Raw genomic sequence first — 18,731 nt, 5'->3', positions numbered from 1 at the left:
ACCGAAACCGAGTAGCCAGAAAAGAGAAAAGACTGCAATATCCCGTCATGCTTTCGAGGCGAGGTCAGTGGGGAGAAGGCGACGATCTCTCCGCTTGTGCTGTTGCTCAGATTAGACACAACAAAAAATTTCTGGGCGCGTGTCAGTACGGTTCATTGCTCGCTCTGTGATCGTGAGACGCGTCGTATTGCTCTGCTGACCGTCCCAGTACCCGCCGTCGCTTAAAATTTACTCTGCTGGGCTGAGGTGAGTTGCCGGCCACTCGAACCCCATTCATTCGTTGGTGCCTCTCTGGCCTCACAATCACATTGCATGTGGATATATGTGAAAGATGGACGCAGCTACAGTTGTGATATCATTATTATGCCACAAGAGCTTCTATATCAAGTAGTGCATTGTTCGCTAGAATCTGAGGTGCATAACTAATGGCGCCGGCGTCTTAACGAGGTTAACCGCCGATTAAGCAGCCCGCTCTCGCGCGGAGCCTTTGGCTCTGTGCCAAACAGTTCTGATTGACCTTTTGTTTTATTGATGGCGCGTCGACGCCAGTCGTCTGACCTTGAACTTGCACAACATTTCTCGGTTGTCGGGCGTCGCCATCCGCAGCGTATTCGATCTCGGATGTCTGACTGCAGAGGTGGAAGATGCACGAGGGCCATGACGAGGGCGCATCTAGCGTATCGCCAGACGTCGGGTTGACACACATCGCAGGGTGTCGGTTGGCAGCAAAGGCGCGTGGGTTACTTTATGTCGCGTTTGGCTTTTCTTGCCTACTGTCAAGGCTTCTTTTTTTCATTTTTTTTAACTATGCGCCGTGATTAGAGACGCGCAAGTGTGGCCAAGTGCGGAGAGCGACCGGAACGACGATGTGTGAAATGGCGGCTGCCACTTTTTGTTGCTGTACCGTCACAGCTGAAAATAAACCCTGAGTACAGCTTTAGTACAACGGAATGCAAGACTATGTCACAATCGCTGTCGCGTTGCTGCAATTTTGGCATCTGCCCTTGACATTATTTCGGTGCTAGGTTTGAAACTCTGAGAACTATTTAAAAACTGGAAGAAAAAAAAATATAAAGTAAAGGGGGCGCGAAGTGGTACGCTTCTTTACTTGGTTACGGAATTTTCTTCACGGGAAAAGTTCCGAAACAGGTAGTCCTTAGTTGTAAATCGGATTTTCAGTTGGCCGGTTTGTTTTAATGCTGTCATTGCGTGAGAATATGCAAGTAAATTCGAGCTTTAATTTTCTTCTTCCAAAGCACAGTTTCTTCTTGTGCTTCGCAGCACCCCTTCGTTTCACGCGAGATCAGCTGGTGAACTTGAGGAAAATCTGGAGAATCCTTATGCTCCGCCTTAAAGGGTATGACAGTAGCGTTGACGACGCCCTTCTCTGAGTCCCCTTACAGACCCTCCTTCGTATACACATCCTCTGCTACTTGCTTGAGCACTAATCCCTTATTTTCCACCTTGATTAATAATCTCCGTTCAGCTCATTAGCATACACTCGTAACATAACACATTATGTGCAAGACCGCCCAATGTTGATGTATAGCCCTAATTTCAGACCTAGGGGTAGCATGTCGACTTTGGATCTACTAGGGTCCCTGGTTGGGTCTCCATCTCACAAAAGCTAGCCACGGCATGTACCGTGACACCCCATATCCTACTGACTATAGAGAACTAGTTTGGTTCACTGTACTATTAGCAAATAGGTGTGCAACCATGTCAACTGCCAGACACCACCTGCTAGAGGCAGGCTCGTAATTTGTCACTTTGGAAAGCTTAATTCATTGTGTAAATGCAGCACTTCTATAGTCGGTGGCTCGTTATGGTCGATAAAAACGAAGAAGGTGCACAGGCAATGTCCAGTGAACATTGCCGTCACAAAAGCTTGCAAACAGCTGTCCAGAAAAGAGCGGCTGAGTTTGCACGTTCGGCACAATCAGCATTGAGGGTCAGCTCTTTATGTTTAGCACCACTTTCTTCTTCCGCCAGAGCTAATACACAATACAGCACCTGTCTGGCTCCGTACACATAGATGCAAGCGTAAAACAGTGTACGTGAGTTCAGACGTCAGAGCTCAGACACAACTGCTGTCAGGCACCACGTTTATAAGCAGGGATAAAACAATACATTTGAGACTCCAGGCACATACTGTAGGCCTGCATTTCAGGTTTCTTGTTTGTGACCGTGATTCACCATACGTGTGTTGTCTACACGTTTACGTACTGTAGGCCTGCATTTCAGGTTTCTTGTTTGTGACCGTGATTCACCATGCGTGTGTTGTCTACACGTTTAGCACCTGCATAGAGAGTGAGGCTTTCTTCATCCACGTGCTGTCGGTTGTGGCACACAGGATAGCGAGACGAGAAACAATAGCTGCTTTTGTTTTCCTGCTCTTTCTTGAATGTCATGTGGGCGTACTTTGAGCTGCAGTTGACCATGCAGTTTAGGGGAGCGAGCTTTCAGACTGGAATATATGTTCTATTGTGTTGCACTTCTTCAAAGGCGTCACAAAAAATCTGATGAGCTTTTGACTCACATGCCAGTGACATTAGAAGACTATGAATGATGGGTCTTTCTATTGTATTTCACCTCTTGAAAACAATGCGCAGAATAGAGCCAAACGCACATGGAAGAATATACTTTACACAGCGTTAGGCTTCTCTGAAATTGTACGAGTACAAGCTTGAGTGCTTAGCTGCTAGTTGCAAATACCTGATCTCATGTAAGGCTTTTTGGTACCTGTCAATAGTTTTTGCAGAAGGTAAGTTCTCATATTTCATGCTTGTAAACAGATATACAACACTCCTTGTGTCTGCTATTACTTATTCAAAACAAGGTTGGAATAAATTCTTATTCTTTGTCCTAAACTGGAGTGTGAATGTAATGAAACGATGATCCTTGATGCATGTGCACAGTTTGGAACTGTTTGCTTGTGGTCTGATGTAGCTACCCTGAAGATTTTTGGTGTGGGCCGGTTAAGATGGGTTATGTGATGTACATCTGCTCCTACTCAGAATTCATGCATGGCACGCAATATCTATGAAATTCAAATGCAGTCCTTTCTTCCAAAACTGTTGTCATTTGCGTGCTGCCACCTTGGGTGACTAAAAAGAAAACCCAACGTTGGCCTTCTTCATTGTGTTACTTGGTAGACAGAAAGTGGGAAAGGTGGGTTCTTTGAAGTGCAAATAACAAGAGTTGAATTGCCTTTGCCTGGCAAAAATGAGATGCCCTCTTGTCAAAATGATTAATTCATTTCAGTGAAATATATACTTAATGCAGTTCCAAAGTTATTTGAGCCTTTAGCTCATACAGAAAATTTTTTCAATTTTATACATGTCTATGAACAGTACGTAGCACCACATTTGCCACAGATATTTTCATAAAGTTGGCTGATAGGTCACGTCATCATTTCAATTGCATCAGTTTACAAATTTTTGCTGAGAGGGAAAGATATCGGGTACCACTGTTTTTGTTGAGCAAACTCAAGCAGCGTAATTTCTTGCATAGACCTGCATCTCTGAATGATGCCATCTGAAGGTAGTAGGAGTCCTGAAAAACTGCCGAGTGGGTAAGGCCTTCATGGCGGTTTGCACTGTAACAGGAGGATGAAGGTTTGGAGCAGAGACCGGCAAATGTGCAGTTTGTGCTGGCTGTCATCAGACATGTGAACACCCTTCTACTGTGACTCAGTGGTTAAATCGTTTGGCTTCTTAATCCAAAGATCCGAATGTGAAACACAAGCATGTTCTTCAGCAGCTGTTAAAAATTCAAGGGGATAAAAATGGATATGGATCCATCCAATACAGCATCCCTCCCAGGCCATGTTTTTCTTTGGGACTTTATATGATATGAGACTAAAGTCATAGAAACCCTGCATATCATTGTTATACCAGACTCGGAGCAGAAGGGGTGCTAACATCCACAGTATAGAGAGTTTTATTTGCAGCTTTCTAACAGGCCTGTTGGCGGTGCAGTCGATCGATGGTGGAACAACGGGAGTGTTCATTAAAATTACTTTGCACAGTTCATCTGTGGGTATTCTTCCAGAGATTGGTGGCATTTTGCCAACAAGTCTCCCAATACTTGTATTATTAATAAGGGCGCCTGTGTGCAGTGCGATGTCAGTGCACGTTAAAGAACCCTAGATGGACGAAATTTCTGGAGTCCTCTACTATGGCATCTCTCATAGCCTGAGTTGCTTTGGGACGTTAAACCCTACAAGCCAGCCAAACCAACCAAATATGACGATATTAATTATTGACTTTGACATCTTAATAAACTGTATTGACTTTGTGCCGTGCATGAATTCGAGCGCAGAGGGATGTGTGTGTGTGTGGTGAGAGTGCAGCTGTCTAGCAGCTTCAGTTAGTGTGGAGAGCGCCCGCCATGCTTTCTGTCCACAATCCCGCACCTCCACTTCCCACGCTCGCTCTGTGACGAGACACTGCAGAGCTCCATTCACACCCCAGGCGGGCTTTTTTTTTCCCCGCGTGTGTTTTCCAGAGAGAGAACCAGCCGCAGTTCCCCCCTGTGCACGCTACCACAAAAGTTTCAGGAACCTCGTCACTGCATCACCGCAGCGCAGTTCAGCTACAGCAGCCATTCGTTTTTTCAAGCTTTTTCCTTCGTCGAGCCTGCCCTAGCCACCTTCTTGTCACGTATTCAGCACCATGCTGTGCAAAGAAGACACACAGTGGAATGAGCGAGCTCCCACAATGGGTGATCGCCGCGAGATATTTGCTCGCCACTCCCATCAAGAAGCCCTCTTCAATTGGATGTCTTCAGCGCAAGCAGCAGCAGCAGCAGCAGTATCAGCGGGACAAAGAAATATGCCTGTCCACTTCTTCCAGCAAGGTGATAACGGCCGGAGAGAAGGAGAGCTGTCTCGACCCTGGAGGCTGTGTGTCGCAAGAGAGAAGGAATGATTGGTGCTGCTATGAAGTGTTGCTTGAGTGTCCTAGTTTGACGTAATGGTTTAATGTAAGCCTTAAAAGATGGTGTTAGGGCTGGTGAGAAGGACTTGGAGAAGCTGTCCAGTCAAGGTAAATATGTGTCTGGCGGCATCTGCGGCATGCCCGGGCAGATGCTGCCGCTTCTTGCCGATTTGCCCCATCTGATGATTGGTTTTCCAGGAGGCTGGAGTTGGTCCACTGTTGGTCCTCTTTTGCCAAGACCTCAAAGCGTAAACTGTGAGAAAAGGGAGGTGGCATTCATAGTGGCTGAAATGAATGGATATGAGGCAGGCTTAATGCATGGACCGAGAAGTCAGAAGAGTTCTATATCTCTATTTAAAACTTGCAGTGGGTCCAATTTTTCTATATTACTGCTTAACAGAATAAAATTTATAACTACATTGTGTTCCAAATCTTTGGCTAAGTTTGGAGCTATCTTTCTGAAATTTGTAGCGATGACCTTTATTCTTTAGGTTTGTATTGTTACATAACAGAGGATCTTGTTGCCACATTTGGAACTGTAAATTTAAAGCTTTGCAGTACTATGAATACGAAGGGCTGTCTTTTGACGTGTACGGTGGCTTGAATCCCTTCTTTTCTCTCCGCTTTTGCAGGGTCTTTCCAGCCTGCTATCATTGCCACCTTCCCTCTCTGCAGTACTCTTTATTAAAATGATGGGGCTCACATTAGGGAGCCCAACATTTCTAACGCGTTTATCTGTTTCCTTCGTAGGGCCCACATATTGCAGTGTCTCGGACTCCTGCCATCAGTTCGTGGCATCACATTCAGGATGAGGTGAGCGAGCCTGTCCCTGTCGTGCACACTCGATATGGCCTTTGCTTTTTTTTGTTTATATATCGATTTGCCTGTGTTCTTTACTCTTCTGTTTTATTTTAAGAGCATGGTGACATTTACTGGAGTTCAGATGCCGGTACATTTTGTCATTCAGTATTGACCAGCTGAAAAGCTTGCTTGCAATGGTCAACCTAAGTGCACAGCTCAGCACCCCTTTGATGTAACAAAAGGGAAAAAAATGCCTTCCAGTGGCACACATTCGGTAATTACCTGAGGTCACTACCGAGACATGACAAAAGAGGGGTGATCGTTTGATGCCCGGCATAGCAGGTAAGCAAGTATAGAGAGTGAGACAAAGATGTCTTGACTTGTGACAACAAAACAATGTTTATAGATTCGGAAGGAAGAGTACACGACTTGTAGTGGAAAGCAATTTACGTTCTGAAAAGACAACACTGCGAGTGAAAAACTGGTATTTAATTAAGCATCCTGAATTAAGTAATTTTCGTAACAAAAAATGAAACTCTCATTAAGATGGGAGTGGCAGTGTAATTATAACAATATAGTAGAAAAGAAAGTTCAGGACATTAGTGTGCGTACGGTTCACCGGGAACACACACGCACAAACAGAGGGCGAGAGATTCTTTTTCTATGGAGAACATGTGGTCATCCAGTCTAGACATATGTTCAGATAAATTCTGAGATTCGTAATGGGGTTGAGTTCGAGGTGGTGTTGGTTTTCATTCTCTTTTTCCATCCGTGGCTTGGCACCTTCATATTATTTTGCATGCAGAAATTACTGTGCCTCAAGTTAAGTGCTCATAAAAGGCATCACAGCCAGTTTTAAGTGACTTGAAGCATCTCGACTCCTGCAGCCTGCTTAATTAATGCAGGCTGCAGAGTCATTTGAGAGCCCTTTTTTAGTGATGACATGCATGCGCACATCCTTTGTGAATGCTAATTCTCCTCTGTGGGTAATCTTGTAGAAGTTAATAGTATCTATCCTTTTGACACGACTAGGTAGCTCGAAATCTTTATTGCCTGTATTGGTTTTGCCCGATTTGTGGCTTTTTGATACTTAGCACTTAAGCGTTGAAACACAGTCCCAAGCCTCCCTGCTTTTTCATGTCAGAAATGTTTTCTCACTGGCTTGGGAAATTCTTAGCCTGACCTTTTTCGTGTATGTGATTTGTCCTTCACAACAGCGTTCCTTCATTGTCGTCGAGTGAGAAGCCTCTGCTGACGTTTGGAGTGTTGACTGACGTCCAGTATGCAGACTGTGACGACAAGCCGGCCGGTTACGACCCATCACTCATACGTTACTACCGCAATGCCCTAAACCAGGTGAGCTCCCCCTGCTGACTTGTTTGACATTTTAATCTATGGCTCGTTCTTGCTGTGAAATGTTTACTCGAGCAGAAAAATATGGCTGTCCTGTTTTACGTGCCTTTTTTTTTATTTTTTCAGAAAATTGAGGTTAAAAATTTCTCTGCCACTTGATTCAAACTTGTGACTAAATACATCTAAAAGGCTCTCGTGATCACTTCTTTGAAGTGAATGGCAGTACAGCCTGAAAACTGCGCTGCCTAAACTTGAGCAAATTTGCTAGGAGTATCAACACATGCTTTTTTTTCTTTTCCTTTTCCTTTTCTAGCTTGTAAAAGCTCAGTTTTCACCAGAAGTAACATCTTTGTCATTAAATTGTGACCATCTATCAATACAGGCTCGCTCCAATTCTTTTTCCTCAGTGCCCCTTTGAGGGCCCCATGTAGTGTGCAAGATTTTTTTTTTTTTTTTTCGGCTTGCCATAAATAAAGAATAAGGCATTATCTTTCGGTCATCTGTTCAAATGATGTATAGCTGGACACTGCAGGGAATTAAGGAGCAAACTAGTTATAGTGCAAACACTGGCCCTTTCTTTGTTTCTTTCCTCCTTTCTTTGCTTCTTTCCTTCCTTCTTTGCTTCTTTCTTTCAACCACTGCTTGTCTATGAGGCTCTTTTTCCCACTTTACGTTGCTAAGATTCCTGAAGATAACAATTTTCTCTAGCAAAGCCTTATTTAGCCTCGTAGCTTCAAGGCAATCTCGCCATTTCACAGCCTTGTACTGAGGCTCAGATTTTTTTTTTTTTTTTCCCACAACGCGCCGTCTCTTGCCTAGCAACTGCAGATATATGCTACCTTGGTATTTGCCTCAGCAGTTCGCGAATGTGTCGTATACCCTTTAGCCTCCTATCGGGTGACCGCAAGCTCTGCTGATATCAGCGGTTTCTGTTTACTGTGCTCTCTGCTCCTTGGGTGTGTCCCTGATTACCCAGTTTCCTTTTTCTGTCTGCCGAAAGGGGCACGGTGATAACGCGTGACGGGGGCCTTACCTCTTATCTCCGCCACGGAGTGATTGCGAGGGTCGTGTTCAAAAACAACTGTGATAAGGTGGCATTAAAGCCTTTGCGGAAGCGCTTCTATTGATGGTGCATGTCGCACACGTGCGGTACCTGCTGCGGGCTTTGCGCTTGGGCTGGTTGTGGTTGCCTTAGGCAAGTGCTTGCTGGCAGTTATTAAATTGTGTTTGGGAGTGTGTGCAAACATGGTCCAGGAGCAGTTTCCAGAAGGGCTGTACTTTGAAGAAGTTTGTCTTGGCTTTATTTATTGTTTATTATTATTTTATCCCTTTGGCTCTGTATGACTTTCTGCAGGGTATATGTCTCCTTCAGGTGCTGGGTTCGCACTCCTCTGCGGACATGAGTTGAACACTATCAAACCTTGTCTGTACAAGGCAGAGTTTTCCCATATGTGGATGCAGGTGCTGCACTGCAGAAAGAAAGTTAGGCAGGTGTAAGTATAATTAAACGAGCAGACGAGCACAAGTGGTATACAATGTTCCGCTTGAACAGCATGTTTAACTCACTTTCCATTACTGTCAGCCTCGCAGCCAGTTTTGGCTCCGTCATAATCGTCCACGTCACATCTTCGTCCTTCTCACTGCGCTGCGGGAATCAAAGCACTGTAGCACTGATATTCGAAGCGTTGCTACATGAGACACAAAGTCAGCTTTTGTATTGAGTAGAGATTGTGCTCTAAAAGAGACTTGGTCATGCTTGTCTAAAGTGTAAAGTGGTACAATAAAGTGAAATTCCAAGGCAAATACCGATTTCCACACTTGCACTCTTGCGCTGCTGCAGAGGCATGTGAATAACATTGAAGTGCATTGCCCTTAACGCTTTGAGGGTCGAACATTTTCAAAAAAATATTTACCCCAGTGTCAAATTTTTTTATTGCTGATTTTAAACAAATGAAATTGTGAGTCTGGAGAAATAGGCGAAATATATATAGAGAGAGTATTACAATCATTGCATCAACGAAACTAAAGGGGAGAGAAATGACACCCCGTGAGTGTCGATAAGCTGAGAGAGCACAAACAAAGATTTAAGTCAGCCTTCACCAACGGGCCTTTGCTAACATCCCAACAAGATATAAATCAACTTTTGCATTTCCGTTGCAGTCGCGCAGAGAAAACAAAACCATAAGGTTGAGTCACCGTAAATCACGCGTAGCACCAAAGGTCACTTTTTTTTTTTGCAAGATGGTAACATAAACAATCCTAGGAGGTCATCATGGCCGTTCGCTAGCATCTTAATAAAGATAGACATCAAATATCGAGCGTCTGTTGCAATCGCGCTCAAAAACCGAAACTGCGAATGCGCATCGCCACAAACAGGCGCAACAAAACAGTTGCGGTCAGTTTCATTTCCTCCACAAGATGGTAGCACTGACAATTTTTCATACTTCTTGTACATTCTAAAAGATGGCAGCACCTCCCAGTAAGCGCGTCTTTTCAAATGGGGGTCAAATTTCATACACATGCTTGCAGCGTACGATGAAAACCCCGTGGGACAGAATTTGGTCGTAGAACCCATGCGGCAAAAATACTCAGAGGTTGAAAATAGCAACTTCATTATGATTTGAGTTAAAATACTTTAGAAAAGTGTGGTAGGTTCTGTACTGACTGACCAAAAAGAACAGAAAGTGGACATGGGCAGAGCATGGAACACAAAAGGGTAGATGACCGATTGCCTCTTAGGATAAGAGTTGGTGAAGTACAGGGTGAACTGTTGGTCATTTCATGGGAAAGGAATCTTTCCTGCTGGGGTAACAGTTGGCCTCTTGATGGTAGCGAATCGGCTAGCCGACATCCATGTAAGCTTATTCATTCTCATATTTGGCATGGGACAGGAGGCTTCTGGGGGTTGCTTTGGCCCAAGAGACGCTGCACTAAGGAAATTTGGGTAGGCAAGGCAGCAGGGTTGTTGCTCTGATAGGGTACGCCCAAGGGCACTGACAAAAGTCCCCTCCATGGGGGTCGCTCATGGATTCATCGGGCAGCACAATTGTCTCACATCAGCAACCGTGGTTGCCCCTAAATAGTCTTAATAATTTGGGGCATCTCCGCACCTTCACGTGATTCTCGCACGCGTGTCCCAGGTGGCCCGGGCGTACACCCACTGGAGCCGGGTGCCGGGTGTGAGCCTGGTACTTCAGCTGGGTGACCTCATTGACCAGAACAACGGGGGTTGTGGCCGGGGCCTGGACCGGGTGCTGTCCGCTCTAGGTGACGCCCTGCCCACCTACCACACGGTGGGGAACCACGAGCTGTACAACTGCACACGCCGAGACCTTGTGCGTCGCTACGTGTGCCCCCGACTGCTGCCCAATTGGACGCCGCCCGCCACGGACGACCCTGTCTTCTACTACAGGTTAGCACTGTGTTTACCTTCGAGGAGGATAAGCGTAGAGTGGGAAGCAACTGGTAGGGTCTAGGCAATACTGAGGAGTGTAGAGAATTTCGTTGCTGCAGAGTTGTGTGAGGACAAGATAGCAATGAAGCTTAACTTTCGTGTGTGCAAGACAGTGGCATGTCCGTCAACTGCCAAGGAACTATGGCATTCCTTGGCACCACTGATCACAAGGAACAAAATTTCGTTGCTGGCTCAAAACAAACGCAGGGCAAAACTGGACTGGGAGCTCGGATGGTTGAGGAATGACCGGTTGAGGGTGCATGCACAAAAGTTGGCGCCGGCCATTGACATGATCAGGGACTCGCAGTTCCAAAAGGTGACAATGACAGCAAAACGATGCGGACGTGTTTTGCCCATCACTCCCATAACTGGTCACTTTTCGCATGTGAAGGGCTCATTCTCTTCCCAAGTAGTAAGCAGATGAAGTGAGTTGCTACTGTAGGTGTGTCATGTTATGGTTTAAAAGTCATGTGATGTCAGTTACCAGATGCGTACGACGAAGTGGGAATAATAACTTCATAATGCCAGGTTTTACCCTGTCTTGGTGCTGAACTTCTTTGGGGTGAAATGCTTTCAGAGTTGCTTTCCTCACTATGTGTTGATGCTATGTGATGTGGCACTGCTTGGCCAAACAGCCCTTGCGTCATTTCTTTGCCATCGTTGCCAGTAACTACAGTTGCTATGTTGTGAATTGCTCCATTCGCATGACTTCACAAAATTTGTTTCTTTGATAAAGAAAGAATTGTAGCGCTGTTGTGAATCTAGGTCTTGATGCTCTCCCAAAGTATGAAATGTGAAAGTTCATTGCCAGGGGTATTCAAGTAATGTTACTTGCTTTTATTGTCTACAGTTAAACTTCGATATAACCAAGTATTCTGGTTTTTCACAACTTCGTGTCCAGAGAATATGCTTCAGTATAATGAAGTAAATAAAGTATAATGAAGTATAATGAAGGACTGGTGGGCGGAGCTTTGTGGCCTGTCGGAGAAAAAAAAAAACGTGAGGCGGACTGAAAAGCGCTACAGAAAAAAGCCCACTTCACATCACCATTTTTCTTCTTTGTGTGTCCTTGTTGTTCGTGAGTGCATCGTTCAGCGTGGTCTCTTCTCGTCTCTTCTAGTCGCTGATAACTTCCTAGGGTGTCACCGCCAGCAAAGAAGTGGAAGCTGCTTTCACTAGAAGAAAAAAACTCGTATTATCGCTGAAGCAGAAAGCGGGAAGAAGGCGAATATTGCCGCAGATTTTGGCATCGCGCTGAGTTCGTTGTCAACGATACTGAAGAATAAAGAAAGCATCGGCAAGGCACTTGCATCGGGCACTTCAGCTCAACACAAGAAGGCGACGCAGCCAACATACGAGGAGTTTGATAAGGCTGTCTACACCTGGTTCGTCGAAATGCGAGTCAAGAACATCCCTTCAAGATATACTGTGCACACAAAAAACAAGGACGAGAAAAGTACACAACAAGCGCGACAACACTGCGCTTGTTGTGTACCTTTCTCGTCCTTGTTTTTTGTGTGCGCAGTGTACCTTGAAGATATGTCTGACCGACTCGCCCAACAACTCACTCTTTTAATCAAGAACATCCCGCTTAGCGGAAGCATTGTTCAGCAGGAGGCCCTCAATTAGACCTGTTTGCTAGGCCTGGATGACTTTGAGAGCAGCACAGGTTGGCTCAATCGCTTTAAAGCGAGGCACAACATTATGGGGAAAGTTTTGTGCGGTGACGCAAGTTCCGCGGACACTGGTGGCGCCTCGGAATTGGTGTTAGACAACGTGGCTGATATATTATGAGCAGCTACGTATCGTCCGATATTTACAACGCGGATGAGACTGGCCTCTTTTATGAGATGCTGCCAGCGAGGGCGCTAGATGCGGGAGCGTTTGTTGCTCAGAAAGTTGTCGTAACATAAGAATAATATGCTTTTGATTGTATGTTTAAATAATACAGCATGAGCCCATCGATTTTGGCCTCGACAATATCTAGACAACGCCCAAAACAAATCAGAGGATCACTAAGGCATACCTGCCAACTCTCCTGATTCAGTCGGGAGACTCCCGATTTTTCACTGCACCTTCCGATAGTACGATCACTAGCCTAAATCTCCTGAAAAGTTGCCTCAGCCCACGCGGAAATAATTTTTGCAAAAATCTCTGCGCAGAATCTGCAGCCGCGTCGTAACGCCCCCATCAAAGTTAACGGCAGCAGCAACGCCATCAGCATCATTGGCTAGCAGCTAGCCGAAGCCAAATCAAAGCAAAAGCCAGTGGTGCAGTTTGGCTGCACATGTTTTCTCAGGCCTTCCCTTGTGTGCACCGTTGCTGTCGCTTGTTGTGTGTAGGCTTAGCGTGTCTGCGGTCCACTGTGTGACGATCGACATCCTTGTGTTGTTCGCGACATCATGGCGCTCTCAAAGCTGAAAAAGAAATATTTGCAGAAGTTTTTGAGATCGTATACTTCTGACTTTCCTTGTTTTGTGACGTCAAGAAAAGGCAAACATTTTGCGTTTTGCACAACGTGTGGATGCGACGTCAGTGTGTGTCACGGCGGCAAAGGTGACTTGAAACATCACGTTTCCACAGCGAAGCATGTGAGCAACGTTCGCGCCACTGACCAGCAAGGGAACATAGCAAACTTTCTGCAAAAGGACTGCGACAAAAGTGTGATACGTGCAGAGTGCCTTTTTACAGGTTTCCTAATCGAACATAACCTGCCGCTAAGTGTCGGCGACCACGTTGGGCCTCTTTTACGAAAATTGTTTCCGTGGTCTGAGGAAGCAAAGCGGTATGGATGCAGACGCACCAAGGCGACGTAGGCGAAATAACCTCAGAGGTGCAAAGCACGATGTTAAACGCCCTGAAACACCGTGCTTTTGCTGTTGCTGTGGATGGTACAATGACAGTGCTGCACAGATATACCTGATTGTAGTGACCTACTACGTAGAAGAATGCTCGAAGATCGACAGTAGGCTAATGAGCCTTCAAGAACTTCATGGGGAGGCAACTGGACGAAAAATAGGTAACCTCGTGTTGGAGGCATTGAAAAATGTTGACGTGCCTGTATCCAACTGCATTGCGTTTTGCGCCGACAATGCAAACATTATGTTAGGGAAAAAAAAACGGCGTCGCTGCAAGGAAGCTCAAGAAAACTTAGTTGCTGTTGGCTGCCCGTGTCATCTGATTAATCTGGCTGCTGAGAAAGGAGCAGCGTGCTTGCCAGTGAAGTTCGACGAGGTCCTCGTTGATGTATTTTATTACTTGGAGAAAAGTGCCAAACGCAAAGACAAACTTTCAGAATTTCAGGACATGCACAATATGGAGGTGCGAAAAATTTTGAAACATGTGCCAACTCGTTGGTTGTCTTTAGGCAAGTGCCTCACTAGAATGCTTGACCAATGGAAACCTCTGGTCAGTTTTTTCTTGAATGAGGTAAAAACAAAAAAGCGATGCCCATCCTTCTTAGATTCTTATCATATTCCTCGAAGGCCCACATCAACAGGTGAAAATCCCAATGGTGCGAGTCACAAGCATAAAGCAATAACAGAGAAGAAAGATGTTCTACCTGCAAAAAACGCCAAAGTTATATCCAAAACTGCAAGAGAAGCTGCTTTATCTCGCGAGGAAAGACTGCTCCATTTTTTGACATGTGACATCAACTTGGCTTTTGGATATTTTTTGAAAAGTGTGGTCCCGCTTTTTGAGAAAGCTAACTGCCAGCTGCAGTCGCAGGCACCACAAATACATATTCTGCGGCCTGTTTTACTGCAGCTCCTCACAGAGCTTTTGGCAAGGTTTGTGCTGCCGACAGCTGTAAAGGCTGCTGCTTCTCCGCTTGATGTTCTACATCAAGATATTAGCTGCCAGAAAGGAGACAATGACCTAGTTTCGGAGTCTCACCACAGCGTTGGTCGAGAAACTTAATTTAAATGATAAGACAGAATTTTTTGCTTCTGTGCGCAGTTATTTCAGCACTGCGTGCGACTACATCAGGCACAAATTTCCTTTTGTGAACCAAGCTGCGAAGCACGCTGAAGTTGCCAACCTGAATCTTATTTCTGAAGCATCTTTCTCAAGTCTTCGTTTTTTTGTTCAAAGCTTCCCTCAGCTGCTGCCTCACGACTGCAGTGAGACTGCTGAAGATGCGTTTGATTCCCTGGAAGCTGAGTTTGCTGTGCTGCAGGCGTACAATCTTCCGGAGCACATTCTGAAGGAAGAAAGGTGTGATGTCCAGTGGGCAAAAGTCGGTAAAATGCAAAACAGTGATGGAAAACTCCTGTTGGGCCGAGTTCAAAGGTGGTACTTGATTTTCTTGTAATACCGCACAGCAATGCACAGTGCGAGAGGATTTTTAGCACAGTGAGGAAAACAAGAACTGAATTCCGTTCATCGATGTGCAACACAACTCTCGAACAGTTGCTGCTGGTGAAGGGCCACAAGCAGTCTGAGGCATGCTTTGAACAAAACTATTCTGATGAATTTTTGAAGCTCGCTAAATCTGCAACCGCAAAAGCCCTGCGAAAGGACTCTTCTGGCACTACATGAAAAGGTAACGCGGCCTCCCCCCCCTTTCATGTTCTGAATAAAATCTCCCGATTTTTGACCTTGCTGTGTTGGCAGGTATGCTAAGGTCGCTTATTATAGTGAAGGCTTGTCACAGAAAAAAATATGCGAACAAAAAATATATATGCTGAAGGAAAAAAACCTTCAGGGACCACCGTCCACGCCATGCATGCAAGAGTGCAGCCCACACAGCGAATAGCAGACGACATGGAAAGGATATCTCGTTGTGAGGTCAGCGGCCAATGGTTGCCAGACCAGGAAGCTACTTTCAATATTAATAATAAAAATTTATTTTAAAACATATCTACTGCACTGAATGAGCTCAAATTTCGGGGATTTATAGTTTTAACATGTGTGGAGTGGAATGCAATAATCAGTTTATGCTCAAATGTTAGCTGTTATGACCCCTTTAAGCACAGTTACGAAACAATTAAAATGCTTGAAATTAAATTGAAGGCAGTGCAATGAATTTTGCAGGGAAACAGTGATGATGGAGAGAGATAGAGATGATGGGAGCATATATACGAAGCCCCGCAATGTCTTCTGTGAAGAGTGTGTCATCCAGTGGTACTATAACCGGGATGACATTCTGTTGTGTGCAGCTTCAGCCCCGTGCCAGGTGTGAAGCTCGTTTCGCTGGACTGCTTTGAGGAAGGTGTGCTTGGCCGTGATCCATCGGAGCCGCGGTGGCAACAGGCGGCCGAGCTGCTGAGCCGGGTTCACGGCACCTGGGATCGTAACGCCTGGGAGTGGCCGGATGCTCTTCCGGGTCTGGACAAACGCTTCATCGACTCCAATGGAGCACTGAGCGAGGCACAGCTCAAGTGGCTCGATACAGAACTGGCAGAGTCGGATGCAGCAGGCGAAGTGGTTATCGTATTTGGTGAGCGCTCGCTGTCGCTGCATTGCCGCTTTTTTGGAGGGGGTCTAATTTGCTTGGGAAAAGTACTTAAAGGGTATTTACGAGGGTGGTCGAACCAAACTAAAATTCTAAATGTCATAATTGGGTCAATATGCTGTCGATGACAGATTTTTTTACTTTCAAGGAGCTGTGATGTCCAAATAATGGGGCGGGGGGGGGGGCTAGGAAGTATACGGTGATTAGCTGTCCGTGGCTGGCACACGACGAGTTTAATTGGAGGGTTATGGGAGAGGCCTCATACCTCAGCGATGTAGTTGAGTTGATGAGATTGTGACGTAGCGAGGATTTTACCATACAGGTACCTTAACTTGTGCTACCATGCTACTCAGGACACCTGGCCATCTCTCCGGCGAGCGCCAGCGCCGACTGCTTGCTGTGGAACTACCGGGACGTAATGGACCTGTTTGAGGCACACCCCTGCGTGGCTCTCTACCTGTGTGGACACACGCACCGGTGTGGGTACGCCACCGATGCTCGTGGCACGCACTACATGGCACTGGCAGGCATCATTGAAACCGAGCCCGAGAGCGTGGCTTTCTCAACGGTGTCAGTGTTCCCGGATCGCATCGAGGTCGTCGGTTCTGGCCGTGAGGAGAGCCGCACCCTTCGGATCTGTTCTGCGGAGAAGAGGGCTGAAGCAAACGCAGAGGACGGAGATCTGCCCGTCACTTCCTCCGCTGTTACATCTCCACTCACTGTTCGCGTGGCCGTGTGAAGAACGCTGGGGATCATGGACTGTTGGGTGGCTGTATAGAATGATAGGCAGGGTAGGCATGTATTTCGCAATGGGAATCAAATCAAAAGAATGCCTAGGTAGGTCAAGAATGCAAGGGAGTGTGACAGTCATTGAGTCCTGTCTATGGGAAAGCTCATCATCATCGTCATCATCATCATCATCTTATATCCAAGCTTGGAGGGATCACAGCAACTACCTTCTCTGTGTGCATTTGTCTTTTGACAAATGAATTCATTACGAGGCGAGTTTGCTTGCATTATTTGCCAGCTTTCTCGTCACAACTACCCTATGTGAATTAAGGATAATATGCAGCTTGTCTTTTCTATTCTCCCCTCCCCTTATCCTTTTGTGTTTTACTTTCGCCCCCAACTGGACTGCATTCCAAGTCACTTCGAGCTGTAAAGAAAGGCATTTTACATTTCCTTTGCTGGTTTAAGCTGTAACCTCCATATGTTGTGGAGAAAAGAAATCTTTTAACTGTCTCTCCCAGCCCTAAGCATTAACTCACTTTTGTAAATTAGATGTCATTAGAAAGAGGTTGCTGACAAAACAGATGTATTTGTACTTCTCTGCCTTGCTGAGGGTATCAACTTTTCAGGGGTTGCGAGAAATCGGGGTTAATCTGTGTCTGCTTAAACATTTGTTGTAAAAAGACAAGCTCGCTTCCCTTTGTTTCGGCTCACTGGGGTGTACTTCTTTCTCCAGCTACTCTTTTTTTTTTTTTGTGCGTGTTCTTTTTCTCTTGCAAAAAGCGCTGTGTTCGAAAGCTTCCTCTTGCCTACACATAGTGCCTGTGCTGATAAGCTCGTCCCAGCGTTTGTTTTCACAAGCGTGCATGTATGTAAATACAAAGCTTATCTCTGTTAAATTACATTCAGTTGTCACACGTGCACTAGAATAATGTCCTTTAACTTCTTAACATTACTTCTCATTATTTTCCTTTCATGCCACAGATGCTTTAAAAAAAATGCTATCATGTCTTGAAACCATGAGTTGCACAGTCACATTTTTGCATTTAAGCAAGCTTAACTGTGGCGCAAACCATTACTTGGTAGAGTGACCTGGTTGCATGCTAGCTTTTGCTTGGCACACGAAAGTAAACTTAAATATCTATTTCGTGGATGAATAAGCGTAGATATGTTATGCAGTCTAGCACAGTGATATTGCCTGCTGCGTGTTCAATCCATATGAGCTGCAGAGTTGGCTGACTTCCTAATATCTAAGCAGTTCATTTGTTGAAGGAAAAGTTGGGGTACCATATAATCCTAGTTTGACATTAAAGCCAGGCATCCTGTCGGACACACTGTACTCTGGAGCTGCTGTTTATGTTTGTATGCATATATTTCTAGCTATAATTCTGCAAGATAGACAAGGTAGTGATTAAGCTACTGGCCAATGATATAAACTCATTCTCCATAACTGTGCTGCGACCAGCCTTTACACATATTATGTGTGCAACATTGTTATTTATTGTGTCATTGCATCCATGTTTGATTAAGCATGTACTCCAGTGGACATCACTGCCATATGTTGGTTTTTCATTGCACTTGATGTGGGAGAGCACGAATCTCTGGAGCCATACTTGAGCTGTATTTTGTTCCTGTTTTGGCCTATTCTAATAAAAGGGCTCTTAGTAAAGCCACTTTATCTGCTTTCTTCCTTCTCACTATATGTGCAATAGCGTCAGAGATCCTGTCGTTGACACACCGAAACCCTGCCACGGTGAGAGACAAACTTTCCTGGCTGGTCGAGAGCAATGCCGTCATTGTGGTCACGTGACCGCAAAGGACCAATCACAGAATACTGGCACTGGAATCAAATTCAGCAATGGCACATGCAAGAAGTTTAGGCTTCTACCTCGACCACTGATGGGTGTTGAGTGATGTGCTGATGAATGCAGCAACGAAACTGCCACTAACGTACAGCAAAAGGAATGCAGCTGAGAACTCTAATGCTGTTGCACTA

The 18,731-nt window shown here is 45.4% G+C and overlaps 1 protein-coding gene across 3 annotated transcripts; it reads left to right on the top strand.

Annotated features, from left to right (window-relative positions):
- Positions 1-68: 68 nt before the first annotated feature.
- Positions 69-18,427, top strand: LOC146189328 (manganese-dependent ADP-ribose/CDP-alcohol diphosphatase-like). Of its 3 annotated transcripts, none has more exons than XM_084604178.1 (7): positions 69-246; positions 4,510-5,048; positions 5,691-5,753; positions 6,959-7,097; positions 10,235-10,506; positions 15,711-15,991; positions 16,360-18,427. In XM_084604178.1, exons 3-7 carry the CDS (start codon positions 5,749-5,751, stop codon positions 16,743-16,745), a joined length of 1,083 nt encoding a protein of 360 aa, XP_084460304.1. In that variant the 5' UTR covers positions 69-246; positions 4,510-5,048; positions 5,691-5,748; the 3' UTR covers positions 16,746-18,427. The 3 variants fall into 3 exon arrangements, with proteins under 3 accessions (XP_084460304.1, XP_084460302.1, XP_084460303.1); XM_084604176.1 differs by lacking the exon at positions 4,510-5,048 and adding an exon at positions 1,282-1,357; XM_084604177.1 differs by lacking the exon at positions 4,510-5,048.
- The last annotated feature ends 304 nt before the right edge of the window (positions 18,428-18,731 follow it).

Source organism: Amblyomma maculatum, chromosome 5 (assembly GCF_055883805.1).
Source record: "Amblyomma maculatum isolate TAMU_Amacu chromosome 5, ASM5588380v1, whole genome shotgun sequence".
Lineage (NCBI taxonomy): Eukaryota > Metazoa > Arthropoda > Arachnida > Ixodida > Ixodidae > Amblyomma > Amblyomma maculatum.
This window is presented reverse-complemented; position numbering and strand designations above follow the sequence as displayed.

Excerpts from the sequence above, each read along its gene's own strand:
- LOC146189328 (XM_084604176.1), top strand. Across the intron at positions 10,507-15,710 it reads GACCCTGTCTTCTACTACAG|CTTCAGCCCCGTGCCAGGTG; the intron begins GTTAGCACTGTG and ends TGTTGTGTGCAG. Across the intron at positions 15,992-16,359 it reads CGAAGTGGTTATCGTATTTG|GACACCTGGCCATCTCTCCG; the intron begins GTGAGCGCTCGC and ends CATGCTACTCAG.